General features: G+C 39.5%; 2 protein-coding genes across 3 annotated transcripts in view; both read left to right on the forward strand.

The window, feature by feature from the left end:
• Nucleotides 1-4693, forward strand: part of meox2a (mesenchyme homeobox 2a) — a 10563-nt gene extending 5870 nt beyond the window's left edge. The window contains exon 3 of the mRNA XM_005739250.1: nucleotides 3783-4693. Within this exon, the coding sequence (XP_005739307.1) occupies nucleotides 3783-4001 (219 nt within the window). The 3' untranslated portion in view covers nucleotides 4002-4693. The remainder of the gene's footprint in view (nucleotides 1-3782) is intronic.
• Nucleotides 4694-7945: 3252 nt separating this feature from the next.
• Nucleotides 7946-17665, forward strand: part of agmo (alkylglycerol monooxygenase) — a 47254-nt gene continuing 37534 nt past the window's right edge. For both annotated transcript variants that reach the window (XM_005739251.1, XM_005739252.1), the window contains exons 1-3: nucleotides 7946-8378; nucleotides 12328-12458; nucleotides 13171-13322. In XM_005739251.1, the coding sequence (XP_005739308.1) occupies nucleotides 8271-8378; nucleotides 12328-12458; nucleotides 13171-13322 (391 nt within the window). In that variant the 5' untranslated portion in view covers nucleotides 7946-8270. The remainder of the gene's footprint in view (nucleotides 8379-12327; nucleotides 12459-13170; nucleotides 13323-17665) is intronic.

Here is a 17665-nt window from a genome sequence, read left to right on the forward strand (position 1 = left end):
AATATTGCTGGCATGGGGTCAACTTAGTGCGAGTTAAAGCTTCCAAACGGGTGTCACAGAACAACAGACACTACACTTTTTCCTTCCCTCAACCATTTGTCTCCTGTTATTTATTTCATGTGCCTGCATTTTACATCAATCGGCCCACGCTCAGAGACCAATTTGATAGCATGCATTTATAGCGTGCATGTTGGTTAAATTCCAGAGCTTAGTGGAACACATTAATGATTTTAGTTCCACTTACTCTTACTGCTTTCACATATAAATATGTCAGCTACAAGAAAGTAAAAAAAGTTGCACTAAAATGTATAATAGATTAAGAGGTGATTTGTTAGGGAGGAAAAGAAAAGATTAATCTTAAATTGATTTAAGATTAAATCAAGGAAAAGTATTGATTTACGACCCTGTCCCCCCCATTTAGAATGTAAATAAATACATAATTAAATGCAAATAATTTAAAAGATATATTTAAATACAAAGATTACAAAAGCCAATAAACAGGTGTGTCAATCTATTTGAGAATCATACATTTTTAACATATAATTTCATTTTAATTTGATGCCAAAAACACAGTAAGAAACTGGAACTGGGACATGTTTCCCCTTGTTGCATCATCCCTTCATTTAACAACAATTGGTTTGGGAAAAGTGTTTGGGAAAAGGTTTTCTCCCTCTTGCTTGTCATAGGATTTCAGCAGTTGAGCCTCAAATTTTTTTTGTTTGCTTTGTAAGCCACCGAATGTTTTAAGTGGGCGACAGGTCAACACTGCAAATAGGCCAGTGTAGCACCAAGGGTCTATTACTGTGCACTGTAAATGTCCTCATTTAAAATTATGTTTTAATAAATTTAACCTAGTTTTTACTGGGCTGTGTGCATTACTTGCATAATAGAACACCTTGTTAAAAAGTTTCTACTTGACTTTTCTGAGAATGGAATATTTCCACGAGTGCAAAGGATCATGGGACTGTTAATGTTTAATTTAGTACTGTAGTGTTGTGATCTTTTTTTTCAGTCATGTGTTTAGACTTTGATTCTTGTGGATATCTGATGTGGTTTCCAGGGTTTGTGCTTCAAAGGAAAGTGTAAAGGTTTAGCTATTAATAGGATGAGACGGTCAGTGATGCTGTTTAACTCTGCGATTTTGTAACTGTGTGGTATGTGGGGCAGAAAAAACACACTGATATCTTTGTTTCTTAACATGTTATGCAAATAATGTGTAAAAGTACTTTTTTAAAATAAAGGACTTTACAAGTTTTATGAATATGCAAAACTACAGTTGTAAAAAAGTACATTTAACAAAACTGAATAGAGATTTGTTTGGTATATACTCACCAACCACTTTAATAAGCAGAGATTGTGGTCCATACTGACATGAGAGCATTACACAGTTGCTGCAGATTTTTCTGCTCCACATGCATGATGGGAATCTCCCATTCCTTCACATCCAAAAAAGTGCTCTCTTGAGCTGAGTTCTGGTGACTATGGAGGCCATTTGAGTACAGTGAACTCACTGATATGTTCAAGAAACCAGTTTGAGATGATCTTTGACATGGCATGTTAGGGGCACGAAGATGGGTACGCTGGGGTCATAAAGGGATGGCCGTGGTGAGCAGCAATACTCGGGCATGTTGTGGTGTTTAGTCAATGCTCACTTGGTATGATGGAACTCCAAGTGTGCCAAGAAAGTTTTCCCTCACACCATTACAACACTACCGCCAGCATGAACTGTTGATGCAAGGGAGGATGAGCCAATCTTTTATGTTGTTTACGACAAATTCTGACCCAACCATCCAAATGTTGCAGCAGAAATTGAGACTCATCAGAACAGCCAATGTTTTTCCAATCCTGTTCTCCAATTTTGTTTCCCGTTCTTTGGTGACTTGTAGTGCATTCAGAGAGGCTCTTCTTCTTGTTCTTCTATCAGCACAAAACTATCTGGCCATTCTCTTCTGACCTCTGGCATCAACAAAGCAATTTTTGCCAAGAGAACTGCTGCTCTTTGGATAGTTCCTCTTTTTCTGACCATTCTCTGTAAACCCTAGAGATGGTAGTGTGGGAAAATTCCAGCAGATCAGAAGTTTCTGAAATACTCAGACCAACCCATCTGGCAACAATAACCATGCCACATTCTGAGTCACTTAAATCACCTTTCTTTGCCATTCTGATGGTTGGATTTAACTTCAACAGAGCTGCTTGACCACGCCCACAAGTCTAAATATATTGAGTTGTTGCAATGTGATTGGCTGATGAACATTTGCATTAACAAGCAGTAGAGCTGGTGTACCTAACAAAGTAGACAGCTACAGTGTATATTAAGTTTATATGAAAACGTAGTGAAATCTTTGAATCCCACTAAATGTGGTGACTGTAGACTTTCAGAGTAATGTGCTTCTCAGGCTGAAAGCAAATGCAAATTGTAACATGAATGTGAAATGTACCTTAATGTGTTTAAGTCATGCTCTGCTTTTCCATCACATTTCAAAGTCGCAAAAACTCAAGAAAAGGTCCAACTTTTTTTCAGCCTTCTCCAAGACTATCGCAATTAATCTTTACGTGGCTTTACAGAGCAGGAAATGTGTGTGAAATTTTGTCAGCTTATGCAGCATATGTTGTGTGTGACCTCAGTTTGGTCTGGGAAGTAGAGATAGTGAGGTAAATATTGGCAAAGCAATCAGTTCTTGATTTATGCTGTGTGTGCTGTTTGGGGAAATCTGATGGATGTTTTATGTCTTGCAAAAATAAAAATATTTTCAAAGATGGCAGCTGTAAAGCTCCAACGCCAATGCTTGACTGGGTTTAACAGAGAGTTTATTATAGATTGAGAGTAGATAAGAGAGTAGATTGTAGCTACACACCTAATTGCAGTCATTAAATGTTGTAAACAAAAATGTGATATAAACCTAATCAAACTTTGAAGGGTTTAATCAATATCATTTTTATCCAGATTTGACTTGAAAATTTAAATTGCGTGCGTCTTGTCTTCTTTTGTACATGTATTACATTAGTGCACCAGAGTGTTTCCAGAGAGGCCATTTCCAGAAAACCAAGTGCCTTATAAGTTCTCCCTATATGCTTGTTTCACACCTGTAGATTGACCTACCCAAACCTGAGTTCAGGGTCTTTGGTATTTTGTATAAACTGAGTGTCACTTTCAGTGTAATGTTAAGCAGTTCAGGTACACTGCAGGTCTGAATAGTAAATTTTTCTGATGTCTTGAGAATATTACTAAATAAATGCTGCTCAGCTTCAGTCCTTGTCCCTCTCCTGCTTTTAGCAAAGACCCCAAAGCCTGTGAAGAATCTCAGGTGGTGCTCAGTCCATTGTACACCCTTAACATTTAAGACAAACGTTTGTGCTGTCAACTAACTTCCTGACCATGTGACTGCTCACCCCCCTGGGAATGACACTCCCCAAAAATAAACCGCTTCCACCCTGCATGACAGGGACAAGCTCGGCTTCCCATCTCATCCTCCCCCTCCCTTCGAGCGCGTGTGTCGACACTAACGGAGCCACTGCTTCTATTTGACGTGTAAACCGTTTTAAGCAACAGCTTAATCATCAGTCTGAGAGACGTAAATACGGTCGGGGCTGTTGAGTCAGGGAAAAACAGGTAGACACCAAGTGCCAGATGTAACCGAACATCCATACATAATTGTTGGTGCAGAAATAGCTGCCAAACTTTAACAGAACGTTGCTGTCGAGAGTATTAAGGCTTCCTAATTACTTTTTGGTGATTTATGTTGAGTTGTGCAACAACATTGATATTTTCTGTCTCCCTGCAGGTGAAGGTGTGGTTCCAGAACAGGAGGATGAAGTGGAAAAGAGTGAAGGGTGGCCAGCAGGGGGCAGCAGCTCGAGAGAAAGAACTGGTGAACGTGAAAAAGGGGACGCTGCTGCCTTCAGAATTCTCTGGCATTGCGGCGCTCCACCATTCAACGGACTCCTTAGCCAATGAAGACAGTCATGACAGCGACCAGAGCTCTGAGCATGCCCACTTATGATGCACACACATGCAACCCTGTGCCCCCGGAGCCTCCGCCTCAGGACCGTCCTTAGAAGGAATGCTGTTTGCTGATTCGCCATCGTCATACAACGATGCTAAAAAAACATGTACAAATGTACAGAGGAATGATGTATAGTAGAGACGGAGTTGTCATGCAGGCAAAATGTAAATTTGATGAACTGAGCACATAAAAGGAGACGGTGCCATTGGTTTAGAAAGTCCTCAATAAATGCCAAAACAGAGAAAAATATTATGAATCTGGAAATGTGAGATCATTGGTTATAGAATTCTTCTGGACAGTACAAACAAATTTGGAAATCATATTCATTTAAACATTCCATGTTTGCCTTGAGAAAAGCAGGCTGTGGCTTTGATTTGCACTGTTAAACATACAGTCTGCTCCTCAATCGGTTTCTACTGTAAAAACTGTAAATTAGAATGTAATGGAGTTATTGGTCAAATCAAGTGCCAGGAAATGAAATTTGCCTAGCTAATATAAATGATTTGTAAATAAATATCAGTATTGTTTTACCTTAACAACGATTCTATACCCAGACTATTCAGCTCGTGCAGTAATAAACACTGATGGTTCTTAAGCTGACACTTTTCTGCCTGGAGATGATGTTTTGCAAACAAATCTGAAACCCCCTTTTCAGGGTCTGTTGCAAATTGAATAAAAATTTAACCAGTGGTAAATGGAATTTCTTATGTACAACTTTTTCCCCTCATTTATGCAGCCATCCACACTTATGAATCCAAGGTGATGAATGTATGTTCCACAAAGTGAAGCCGAAACCAATTAAAAATTGCAGAGTGTGTAGAAAGCCGGTGATGTGGGAGCAAACTAAAATCACCTTTGCCTGGGGGCAGGGTAGGGGCTCCAGCCCGCAAAGGATCGGATTCTGTTACAACATCCAGTTGAAAATAATTTCATGTCTTGATCTCATCTTTCAGCGCGTTGTGATTGTGCATGCTAATTTGTTTAAGAGGCACCACTGCATTTTTTTTCGCTCCCCCAAACCCACAGCATGAGCGTGATTTCTTTTTCCGTTTTCCCTGCCACTTTATTACCATGCATTATTCTTTAGAAAGTATTTACAAATATGAAACACTCACCGTTTCCACAATGTCTTAAATTTTAAGCTGGGAACAGTATCGTCCTCGATGTAACAGACCATATATGTAACTGATAAACAAGTCACAGATATGTTCTTGCCACAACCAGCTTTCCCCTGACCTCTGGAGCTTGGCTGCTGTAATTAAAACAAAAGCAAGTAAGTAAAATTTTCTTTAAGCCTCTAAAGTTTACGTATAAACTCTTGAATAAATATAAAAATTGCCCAACTTCAATCTTCCTGTATATGGCTTTATGTATGCACATAACATCATGCCAAAACCTCTATAAATCAGATCTCGATTTATAGAGGTTTTTGCATGATGTTATGTGCATACAGCTCAAGAGTTGTCTGCCATAGCAGATGTGACACAACCACAGCTACAGAGGGAAAATGTGCATTCCCTGACTGGTTGTCATGTGGTTCCTGGTGGTTGTTTGCTGTCACTAGGCAAAACTGGTTGCCAACAAATTATTGGGGTTGCCCATAGTTTGCATGGAAGATGCAGGCATGTCTGCAAACACTTGCTAACTACTAGCAAAATGGCAGTAAAGCTTGAAAAAGTGCAAAACAAACTATAAATAGAGACTATTTGACGTCAAAGTAAAAGTTGTACCTTAGAGCTGTGGTCAACGTGTTTCAAAAGCCACAGCTTTTACTTTGAAGGCAAATGGTCTTTGTTTCTGCTTTGTATCACACTTTTCACAGTTTCACTACTGCTTTGTAAGTATTTGGTGAGTGTGTTCCATGCAACTTGGAACCAAAGAAATCACAAGGTGGTCTTCTTTAACATGGCAAAGAATGTATATTCTTTGTAACCGTATGTCACAAATGGTCCACAAATTAATGTCATGTGGTTAATGATCATGTGACCACAAAAAAAAAAAACTTAAAATAAGGCCTATACACAATTACACTTATTCGTATGCTAAGTATGACAGCATAACATATGCTAATAGCCCGGTGAACAGAAAATGTTAAATATTTTATCCAGCAGTGAGTCTTATTATCAGCTAAGGATAGCTCTGGTTGGCTATCAAGCTTAGTTAGCAAGGCACTCACTAATTGTACATCATGATATAGGATGCAATGCACATATTTGCATGGTCAAAAACAAAAACAAGTGTAAAGCAATAAGTAAGGCTAAATCCTTAGAATTTATTTTAGTTGAATGGAACAAAACCCTTCAAGAATTAATCCTGTTACTTGGTAGCCATCTTGGGCATTTTCTTAGGTAGCATTAAAAAAGTAACTTTAATTTCAAAACTGCATATATAAAACTTCAAATCTGACATAAAATGCTTAAACAAAATAAGATTATAAAAACGTTTTTTTCTCCTGCATTTAAGGATCAAAAGGCCTAAAAAGTCAATGACAATCAATGACTTTAGATGATTACAAGCGAAATAACTGCTAGCAACGCTAAGCGGGCGGTGACCGAGTTAATGTTTTATAAACTTTGAGGTAAGGAGTTGAAGTGACTATCAGTGACAGGACATGATACTATTGATTAACTGATAGTAGATACATTATAGGGTTATCAGTTAGCAACCAACAATCTGAGAGAAAGTGGTGCACAAAAAGCAAATTGCCCTAAAGCGGCCCCAATCTTATCAGTGCATTTAAACCTAAACTACATTCAAGGTGTGGTGCTTATAAAAAAATTAATATTCCCTTGTTACCTGATACTGAACAAATAGATGAGTTTAAGTTGTCTTTCTTTAACTTTCAAATAAGCTACATGATTAAAAACAAACAAATAAACAAACAAAAACATCTCATTAAAGGGTCAAATCCCAGAGGTTGTTACCTCCTTATGTAGCCTTATGTAGCCAACCCTCCCCCATCCATTTTTAAATCAGTTACAGTGACCAGATGTCCCACTTCATGTGGGACTGCACACCATCTTTATGACCGCTGCCCCACAAACGTGAACAAGTGTGAGTCATGGCACATTCCCACTGGAACCCAACAATGATCAACAGACAGAGCAGCAGCTTAACAGTTATTGCAACACACACAAAAAAAATACGGTAATCTGTGTACACGATGACGACTGCATAAAACTGTAAAAATTAAACTTTCGTTTTCATTTATACTCACAGTATTTACATAGTGATGCATTTGGGAAAACAGACCCCAAATAATACAATGCTACTGTGAATTTGTCCTTCACATGATCAATGACAGGCCTACAACATGCACAGTATGTGTCTCTATGGTTTAAGTAACGTGTCTCCTGCAAACACAAGATCTCACATTTAGTTTATGACCTTTAAGGGTCCAGGTCTACCCAATAAGTTACTGCTGTTTGAGCTCTGTCTAATCATTCGGTTCACAGTAGTTTGGCACTTCTGCACCAATCATGTACCCAGCTTGACTGAAGAGGACACTGAGCTGATTGTCCATTGCAGGTCAGACTTTGGGAAGTACCCCTCATGTCTCTTTAAAACCAAAAAAGAAGTCATTCATCAGCTTGTGCAGCTAGTTTTAAAGCATGACCAAAAATAAATGGAAATGTGTTGAGGGAACTGTCAGCTGTTCTAGTGTGTGGTGATCTTATTCACTCACTTCTGTGCTTGGATGCATCTCTCAGTATGCCTCTGTAATCTATATAAACTGTAAACTATATATAATCTATACATATATGCCCCTTGTCTAACTCATATTGGCTGTAACCCTGTCGAATACTTTGAACAGTTTTACCTGACATTCAGACAAAAAGCAACAGTGCGTGAAGATTAAACAGCTGGATAACTTCACTTCAGCTCACAAAAAACATTCTCCACCCTCCAATACACGCAGACAGTAAGCTGCGTAAACAAACTCTCGCGAGATAAAATGACGTCAAATGATACTAATGTATCAGCCTGACCAAAGGTAAACTTTCGTCCTATAAAGGGGATTTAAAGGTAATTGGTCGCAGTAACAGAACCCTGCGGCCACTTTAAACCCGGGCAGAGTCGGTTTCCTCGATGTGAGAAGTTTACTCTTCCGCTATTTCGTAAGCGACCTACTTTAGGTGAAAGGGGCAGGGCACTTAGACTGTGAGCAGACGTCTTGAAGTGGTTTAGCAGAACTTCGCACCTGCACAGGTAACAGAAACTCACCTGTGTAGCAGCTGTGAGTGATCCGCTGTCAGATCTGAAACCATGGAATACGATTCGGTGTCAAGGGGAGCCCGAGCCATGTTTTTCATGCTCACACCGAATGAATCATCTTTTGAGAAAGTGGAGGATGTCCCTCAGTATGTGCAGCAGGTGGGTGTCGCCTCGTTCTCGTTCACAACTAATACATCTGGTGTTTTAGGGTTATACTGAACCCGCCCCATTGTCCCGTCACTTTATCAGATACAGTTGACAGAGCCTTTTCACCTGGTCAGTAAAGTATCGATTTGAGTTGAGTCAATCAACTCAAAATCGCCATATTTAAAACAGTTGAAGTATTCGTCAGAAGAAAAAGGTCAAACAGTCTGTTTTGCTTCTTTCTAAATGAGACTTTTGAACTGAACAGTTTTTATTCAGAGCACTTAGAGCTCTGGGGAGTAAGTGCATGAGTAAATATGAAGTGAAATTTGAAGTTTAACTTAATAAATGTCAACCTATGGAGAATATTGCATTAAGTATGGAAAAGTTACATTTGTATCAACACAGTAACCAATCTGCTCAACTTATATAAATCTAATTACTTCTGCCTAATGAAAAATTTATAGCAACGTTCTTTCTTTTCTCCTTCTGTCACTTTACAGCATCTCAATTACTCTTTTATTGTGACAAATGGCTGGTGCAGGTTTAACAACACATGTTTGCTATGAGTTTTTATGAGCAAATCAGGGGAGGAGAACAATTACCCTCGCAGCAGGAGTCCTAAAAATCCACTAACAAGTGTGATAAAGCAAATTTGTTGTTGCTGCAGGGCTTACTGGTGATTAATATTTTGCTTGGGCGTGCCTGAGCAGTTTAGTGACTCGGCACTGTTTACAGCATGTCGTTAATTATTCTTCACCACTGTCATTCTGTGATCCCAACAGGCCAAATTAGTCAAAGGGGGGAAAATCACAATGCAATCTTGTGATTTTTGGAGTTATTTGGAATTGTGGGCTGGGTTGTTGCCAGTTCTCTCAGCTGTTTGGTGATTTGAATGCAAACACAAAATTTCTCAGACAGCAGTGATAAAAGTGTTTTGTCAGTCTGCATGTTTTTAGCCAACATCACTCAACTGTGACCTTTTAAAATGGCTGTTTGGGGGGGGGGGGACATCTGGTCCACAAATGTCATTTTCCTTGTAGGTTTGAATTCAGAAGAAAATAAAATACAATTATTACAACGCCACAACAAACAGTCCACACAAGCTCAAAGTGTACTCAAGTTTAAAAGAAAAAAAAGGCTTGTGCAATTTTTAGTTCAAAATATAATTGCGAACAGTGTGACTGCATGCAAGATCATAAAGAACTGAAAAGAAAGAAGGTGATGCAAGTATTAAAAAGACAAAATAATGAAGAGAAGCTTTTTTTTTTTTTTGTTTTTTGATGCGCCATTTGAGAATCAGCTTGCCTTGCTGAAAAGTCTTGCCGCAAGCTGTCAAGAACTCAGGGGTGCAGCGGTAAAACTATCTGCTAGATAGGAGAGGGGGTGATGTCGGGGGGTGGGGGTTTTAGGCCAGCGTCCAGAATGATAATCTCTCTCTCAGCGGGTTTGGAGGAGGTCTGCCTACGCAGCGAGCCCATTTGTTTGCTGCAGCTTTGCAGTCTGCTGCCAGATGTTGGAGTGTTGCGTGTGATCACTGGTCTCTGGTGGTGCTCTCGCCTCTGCTTGTGCGCACACATTCACACACACTTGCATCACACACCTGCATGTTAAAGTTGAATCATTCACATGGGGATTTGTACACACACACACACACACACACACTCTCACTTTAATCCACACATGAATACGCACACTTCCTCCCTCCTCACCTGCAGATGTGCTCCTCTGTGGTCTCGTCACGCCTTTCATTTCTTGCTGCTCTTGTGGGGGCCGTGTGTCCCCTTTATGACTGCAGTCACTTGGTCAATGAGCACATTTGAGCTAAAGCTAAGCAGCAGGGCTCACATGCTGCCAAAGTCGTTGTTGTGACCCGTTTGCTAACCCCGTCCCTCACTAATTTGTTCCATGTTTGACAAACCCATCAAGAGGTTATTACGGCTTTCCACGACTGTTACAAATAAAGGCATGTCACTGACTGTTTGCTTGGTGCTCACCATTTGTTTTGTCAAAAGCAGTTATTGTCATGTGTTCATGGCAACTTTTTCTGTTTGCTATTTGGTACTTACAATGTAAGAAGTTATTCTTTTAAAGTAGGTTTTATTCATTTACAGGCATTTTACCCCATGAAACTCCTTCTGCTGTTGTTCGTTTCTCTTTAAGTGTGAACTTTCAGTTTTTAACTATGTATCTTTAAAATGAGTAAAAGTTGGTGCACATCTTTCCAGATGAGTGTTTTCCAACTTGCAAAAACACCAAAAGTTTATGTACAGTCCATTACAATTGAAAAAGATTATATTTATTTGACTTATGAGCATTTTAAACTGCTTTTTAAAATTATCAAACATTCATCTGAAAGAAAAAAAAATACTAAAAACCAACTTTCATAGCAGATGAGGTTCTTTTCTTAAAATATTATTTGAGGTTATGCTAAAAATGCCATATTTGTTTTCCGAGACTTAAAGAATGAATTTCTAGGCACAGCCAAGTGTTGGGGGGTTTCCAGTTTGGTGCTTTTTGCAGATTATGTGGTGGTTCTAGCTGCTTCAAGCAGTGACCTCCAACTCACAAGGTTTGCAGCTGAGTATGAAACAGTGTGATAACAATTAGTCCCAAGTATGAATTAGTCCCGAGGCAATGCTTCTCAGCCAGAGAAGGGTGGAGTGTGCACTCCATTTCAGGATCAAACTTCTGCTCCAAGTCAAGGAGTTTAAATATATTGGGACCTTCTTGACTTAGTGGAGAGGGTGTAGAGAGCAGCGTCAGTAGTAACATGGCTGCTGTACCATCTGTTGTGGCGAAGAGAGCTAAGAATGAAAGTGAAGCTGGCAATTTACTGGCCAGTGTACTTGTGTACTTGCCTGCCCTCCTCAATGACTGTGAACTGTGAGTATTGAGTGAAAGAATAAGATCATAGATAGAAGTAGTGAATATGAGTTTCTGGGCTCTCCTTTAGAGATGGGCTGAGGAGCTTGGTCATTCAGGAAGGGTTCAGAGTAGAGCTGCTACACATCAAAAGCAGAAACGTTGATGTGCTTTGGGTATCTGACTAGGATGACGCTCCCCCCCCCCCCCGACACCTAAAACCTTAGACGTCAGTTTGCCTGAAACGCTCAGCTGTCATTGTCTCTTTTTTTCCTACCAGTGTGCCTACCCGATGTCAGCTCAAAGAATTCCATATTTCATGAAACTGTGGCTCAGAATGTGCATTGAATACAAAGGTGGATGAATCCATGTGTAGATCAGCCAGTTAGAAGAAAATTTGACTGTTTAGGGAGGATGACCTTAAAGTGATAATGAAGTGGGTTGTTTCTAATAGAAGAGGAACTTAAGAATTGCATAAAGGCACAGTATAAGGAGAGTAAGAATTCTACTGAAATGTGAATCATGCAAAGTTGATTTAGTAGAGGTCCATGATGAAATTGTGGAGCTGGAAAAGGGCACATCAGCCCTTTACGTGTTCCTGTAACATAAGATGCATAGCTTGTTTACCTGCGGTCTCCATCTACTTACGTAGCCTAACAGACTTAATGCGCTCTCTCTGAACAAGTATGACTTTATATTATCAGTGAGCGTGAAGACAATTAGGTTTCTTAAAATAAGATCTTGCTCCTCATTCTATTTTGCTTGGGTTCTGCCTGACATCACTGAAATGAAAGCTTGCTGTTGGTTAGCACTGATGTTTAATTCATCCACTGAGATAATTTCTACCTCCACTGCTGCCGTGCTTGGATAAATGTTTTTGTTCACCAATCTGCCAATTGGTTGTGGTTTTATACCCGTTGCTCCAGGCTCATACAGTGAAACAAACATCATGGATCACAAGACATGAAAGTCCTGCAAGCTTTTAGCTCATCTGCCAAAACAAATGCTCAACACAACGGGTAATGGCAACAGAGGACTTGGAACAGTTGTGTTTTCATGGTTTGTAACACTGCTGAATCATGATTTTGTGTCTGTGCAGGCAACTCCTTTCTTTGTGGGACTGATGACTCTGGAGCTGGTGGTGGGCTTTCTGAAGACGGGGGCCCCAGTGATCACAATCAGTGATGGAATCACCTCCCTATCTGCTGGAATGGTCTCCAGACTCCCACTGTGAGTGTTTAGGCAGGTCAGGTCACATAGCAATAGTGCAAGTAAGGCATAATTTGGCTTCTGTTCATTTTAAACACTGTGGTTTGGTGTTTTTTTTTTTTTTTATATGGCTGAGCAATGTGGTTTTTTGTTTGCTTGTTTGTTTTTTAGTTTATTTTTTTAGGTGCTGTAACTCTGGATCTTGTATTAAAGAACCATTACCTGTTAAAAGTGAGTTCATGTGAGGAGGCCAGCAGGGAACAGATAAATTAGGCGATAAAAGGATGCAGTATGTCAGGTTTAGGATGTGCAACAGAACTGAATATAACTATTAATATTTATTTTTTCAAACAAACTTCAGCTTACTGAAATTGGTTTTAAGGTGCTTCTTCTAAAATGGTTCTTATAGTGGTTCATCTGCAATGTAAATATAACGTTAGTTTCAAAGTTAGTTGAACATAATCTTTTCTAGTTCTGCATTATTTTAAAATGTAGATTGAAATGGGGAGCAGTAATACAGCTGAATGATGGGAACTCAAACAGGGGAGACTTTGTAATCCCTGATGTACAAAATTACTTACAAATTAAACAAATTTCTGTCAAGGTAGAACACAAGGTGAACAGATGACTATCGTGATCCTTGGAGCGCAGCTGTACGTGATCACAAACTGAATGCTGTACTTGCATAAGCACATTTGAGCTGACACTGAGCTTTGACCTTTCCTCTCCACAGCTTGCTGATGAGAGGCTGTGAGCTGAGCGCTTACATGCATGTGTGGAACCACTACCGCTTGGTGGAGCTGCCCTGGGACTCTGCCTGGACCTGGTGGTTCACCTTCTTGGGAGTGGACTTTGGCTATTACTGGGTCCACCGTTTTGCTCACGGTACTAGTCGTACACTCACCCACAGCTGAAGGGAATTTATTGTGCAGATTTTAATTTACAAAAAAAAATGTTTTGTGTAACAAGTTATGTTAATAGTTGTTGTTTTTTGCGTGTGTTCTGAAAACACAATTGCTCCTTTACTTGTAGGGTGCAGCTAAAAAGTTCTGAGTCCCGCCCAAAAAAAACCAACGACATACCTGATTTTAAATTTGCGTGCTCACTTACTGTTGTGTTCACCATTGTTAGTCAGTCAATACAAACTATAGCACAGGAAGAGTCTCTTTTGTTACATGTTTGTTTGTTTTTTTGTTTGTTTGTTTTAATTACAAGTTTATAGTCATTATTTCTTTGGCTGAAAAATTTGAATGTAGACACATTGTAACATATTAAATGCGAGATTCTATTTATTCAGGAATTTCAACCATAATGAGCACAGTACATTCAAAATATTCTTACCTGTTCCAACAGGTAAGGTTGTTAATTGACAACACATCTTGATTTTGTTTTACTCAACTAAATATCACAACAGGAATAACAGCAAACCAAATCTAAAGTTCAGTTAATTGACTAAAATAGAAATAGTAAAAGTTGGATCTTTTTGCCGCTAAGTTGCTCCACGTGGTTTGCGAAGCGTCTTGTTTTCCTTGATATCACACGCAAAATGTTTCCATGTTTCCATTCTTCTCTTCGTCCCGTGTTGACATTACTTTTCATTTTCATGGGAAACGGAGCATGGGAGCTAGTTGTACCGTTTCCAAAAAAACCACTGTGCAGTTTCCCAGGGATGGATTAAATGTGCCCGTCTAACCTTACTGCACAAGGACATTGCTTGTGATTGCATCACTTCCACATTGGTCGCACCTTTCTACACAACTTGATTGGGTCTAGTCTCTCCACAATATTTTCCTTATAGTTGAAGCAAGTGTTCATACATGTCATCATCGTTTTTGTCCTTGTGCGTTAGTTTTTATTCATTGTCTGCATTTCTTTAGAAAAAGGTCGTTGACAAATAATTGCTTTACAGAATTATCACTAACTGGCACCATTGCCACTGGCAAAAGCATAGACCTGAGATATTCCGGTCATTCAGTTGGGGTTGATCCTCCATTTCCATGGCTTATTTCTGCAAGATGTGTCTTGTGTTCCATAACTCCAGGTGCACAAGTATCTAGATCCACACTGTTTTGTAACATTGCTTGAAATCAACTTATAAAGAGCATTGTCCTGGTCAAGGTTGGTAACTCCTGTCAGTTTGGATTCATGGTGTTTGTTGTAAAATTTTTACAATGAGCAATTTGTGAATAGTAATAAAACCATTTAAAACATGTATCCAGGTTAATGCTGCTGAGTTGTGAATCACTCTGCTGCTTTTGGCTGCTCCCTTATTCACAAGAGGATGTCGTATCAGGTAGCTCTGCATGTTTGATTGTTAGTAGATTTTATTTCATTTTTTTTAATATACACAGAATGCTCTACCTCACAAAATGGCAAAGGGATTTGTCTCCTCTTGGGATCAAACTGGTGATCTTACGCTTGTTAGGCCAGTATGTAAAGTAATAACAAAAGCTGCAAAGTTAGCTGATGATAAATGGCTGTAAAATATTGATTTAGTTGCCATCCCCACAGGGAGGAGTCGTGAAGATAGGATGCACATCATGCTTTTCTGGACGTTGTAGAGGAAGCAATTATTTTTGAGTTACATCCAGCTGCTTTAGAGCTGTGCAGATGTGAGAGGCCATGGTCTCCAGAGGACTCCGGTCTTAACCCAGAGCTGTTGCAGCAGCAGGCTGTATAAAGTCATGTCTCAGAAGTAGCAACGTCCTTCAGAATATGTCTTAAAAAAAAGAAGCATATTAAAAAAATGTACATGTCAAAGAATTTTGTAGAGTAGTGGCTCTACAAAAAAAGGCTTCTCCACATGTCTTGTCTGATGTTCATGCCAGATGCTCAGCTGCCACTCAGCACATCGGAAGAGAGCTATTTATCTGTGGCCTGCGCTGATGTTTATTTGTGTCAGAGGCACATCAAGCTGACCGCTGTCTAGTCCACATAGCTTTGGATGAAAGTCCACTGGTTCTGTGTTGATGTTAGAATCTGACTAAACAGAAGCTGTGTTTTTTTTTTTTTTTTTAACTTTCTGCCACAGCTGAACTGGCCTCTGTGCTTTTGAGGTAACTGAGAACATCAGCTCAAGATGCTGGTGGTCAGTTTTACTTTGACTTTTACTGTGCACTTTCAGAGTGCAAGGCATATAACCATCATGGTTATGTCTTTGTGTAAGTTGGAGTTTAGGCACTTTGGAATACAGTGTAAGATGGTAAATTACAATCAGACATTCAGTGTCTGGTGTAACTATGAATGATGAACATACAGCATTCAAGTTTTAAAAATCTACACGGCAACCTCTGTAGTGCCTGCAAAGATGAGTAACTTGGATTTTTTTTCTTTCAGTACACACTGTTTAATTGAGGAATAGCTTTAGATGCACACATATTACTTTATTATTTTTATAGGGACATGAGGGATCCTCGTTTCTTGTTAGCATCACCTGCACACTAAACCTTTAAATGATCAATGACCTGGTAATGAAAACGAGTGTCAAAGTACAGATGCGAATTACCTCGTCTTACATGGACTGGGACCGCACCACACTTTCCTGGCAGGATGACAGGATGCTCATATTTTTCTGTGAGCTGAGGAACTCATGAGTCCATGTGGCATCTGTTTAAAAAGCCTGCTTTCCTTTTAAATGGGAAATGCATGAAAGAAGAAAAATGCATTTTAAAAAAAAGTTTAATAACTTAAAAGAAGCAAGTGAATCTGCAAAAAGCCAAAGTTGCTACATAAGACTTGGCTAATGAATACAAAAACATCAGCTTGTGTCAATGTATTGCATCATATTTGAAAAATGAGAAAATCTGTGTAGCTGCTCAGCAGCTGTATTGATGATGATAAGCTTTTATGTTGTCTGGATGCTCACCGGTGATTCAAAGTATCTGTAAATCATTGAGGCAGGGATTGGCAGTCCTATTAATTGGGTCTCTCAGTTCAACTGTTGGGACAGAATAAATCCAAACCACTACCTGATCTGGGAAAAAAAAAATACTGGGCAAGGATCAACTTTCTGACTGGAAAAGTGCAGAGTCCATCTATCATGTATACAAAGCTCCAGACTTTCGTTTTGACAATCCAAGAAAACTGAGTTAAGTAACATTCACTGATTTTAAGAAGTATTCTGTCTGCTGAATAACATCCAATAACACCTGAAAGGCGATCTCATGACGTTTTCCCACTGTTGTCGTCCTCTTGGTGTCACATGATGCAGAGGAATGTCGCCAATACTGTGACATATCTCTGTGGTGTGTTCGGTTGGAATTATTTTATTTTTGAACTGCAGAATCAGTTTTATGTCTCAAAAATGTTCCACTTACTTTCATTTCCTCTTTCTCCAGCCTCTTTGGGTTGTTATTATGGAAGATTGTGAGGTTGCAGATAGTCATCTGGTGCAGTGCTTGCTCAGGAATATAAGCTTTTTCCCTTGTTACCAAAGGGAAGTGGCTGTCCCTGACCACAGGACAGGGCCGGCACGGTCCTCACTCCTCACTCTGGTCAGGCGAGGTCATCTTGGTCAACCATTTTCTGACCTCCAGCTTCTTCCAGAGGAAGGTTCAACCAAAATGTTCCAATGTGAGTGAGGCATGTTTCCTATAAAGAAGCACTGAAGAATGAAATGGATGTAAGACGAGCACTGTTGCCATTTGTTGCCTCAACAGTCTGAACACTGCAACTGTAATTGTAGTGTCCAAATGAATAAGATAGAACTTGTAATATTGCATAATAAGAAAAAGATCACAATAGAAAAATGCTAGAAGAACCAACTACATGCTTGGAAACGTCAGCCTCAGCATGAAATATCACTTTGTTTGACCAGCTTTATGGATATTTTCATAGTTTCCCCCTCATGACTTCCACATGAAAAGATGATTCAAAGATAACTGGAAGGGCAGCAGTCTTCTGTGCTGATGCCATCTTTACTAAGGAGACCTTATTAATTTGATGTTGCTCTTTCCAGACACTGATCTTGGGGATAACATCAAATTAAAGAAGACTGAGTGGTTCAATCTCCAACTCTGTTTTTTAATTTGAGCTGGATGAAACTCGGGATTCTCATTCACAAAAGAAATGGCGAAAGCCTTTTACTACACTGTATTTATGGCCTTTGGCACTTGGTGTGATTCTGCTTAGGAAAACACCCGTTGTGGTTAAAGTTGAGGCAAATCTGGAATTCCAAACATTTGAATGACCTTTGCGCACACACAGGCTCAAATGAAGTGTTTGTTTAT

This window comes from Pundamilia nyererei, unplaced genomic scaffold, assembly GCF_000239375.1.
Source record: "Pundamilia nyererei isolate P.nyererei 1_Seehausen unplaced genomic scaffold, PunNye1.0 scaffold00090, whole genome shotgun sequence".
NCBI classification, from domain to species: Eukaryota; Metazoa; Chordata; class Actinopteri; order Cichliformes; family Cichlidae; genus Pundamilia; species Pundamilia nyererei.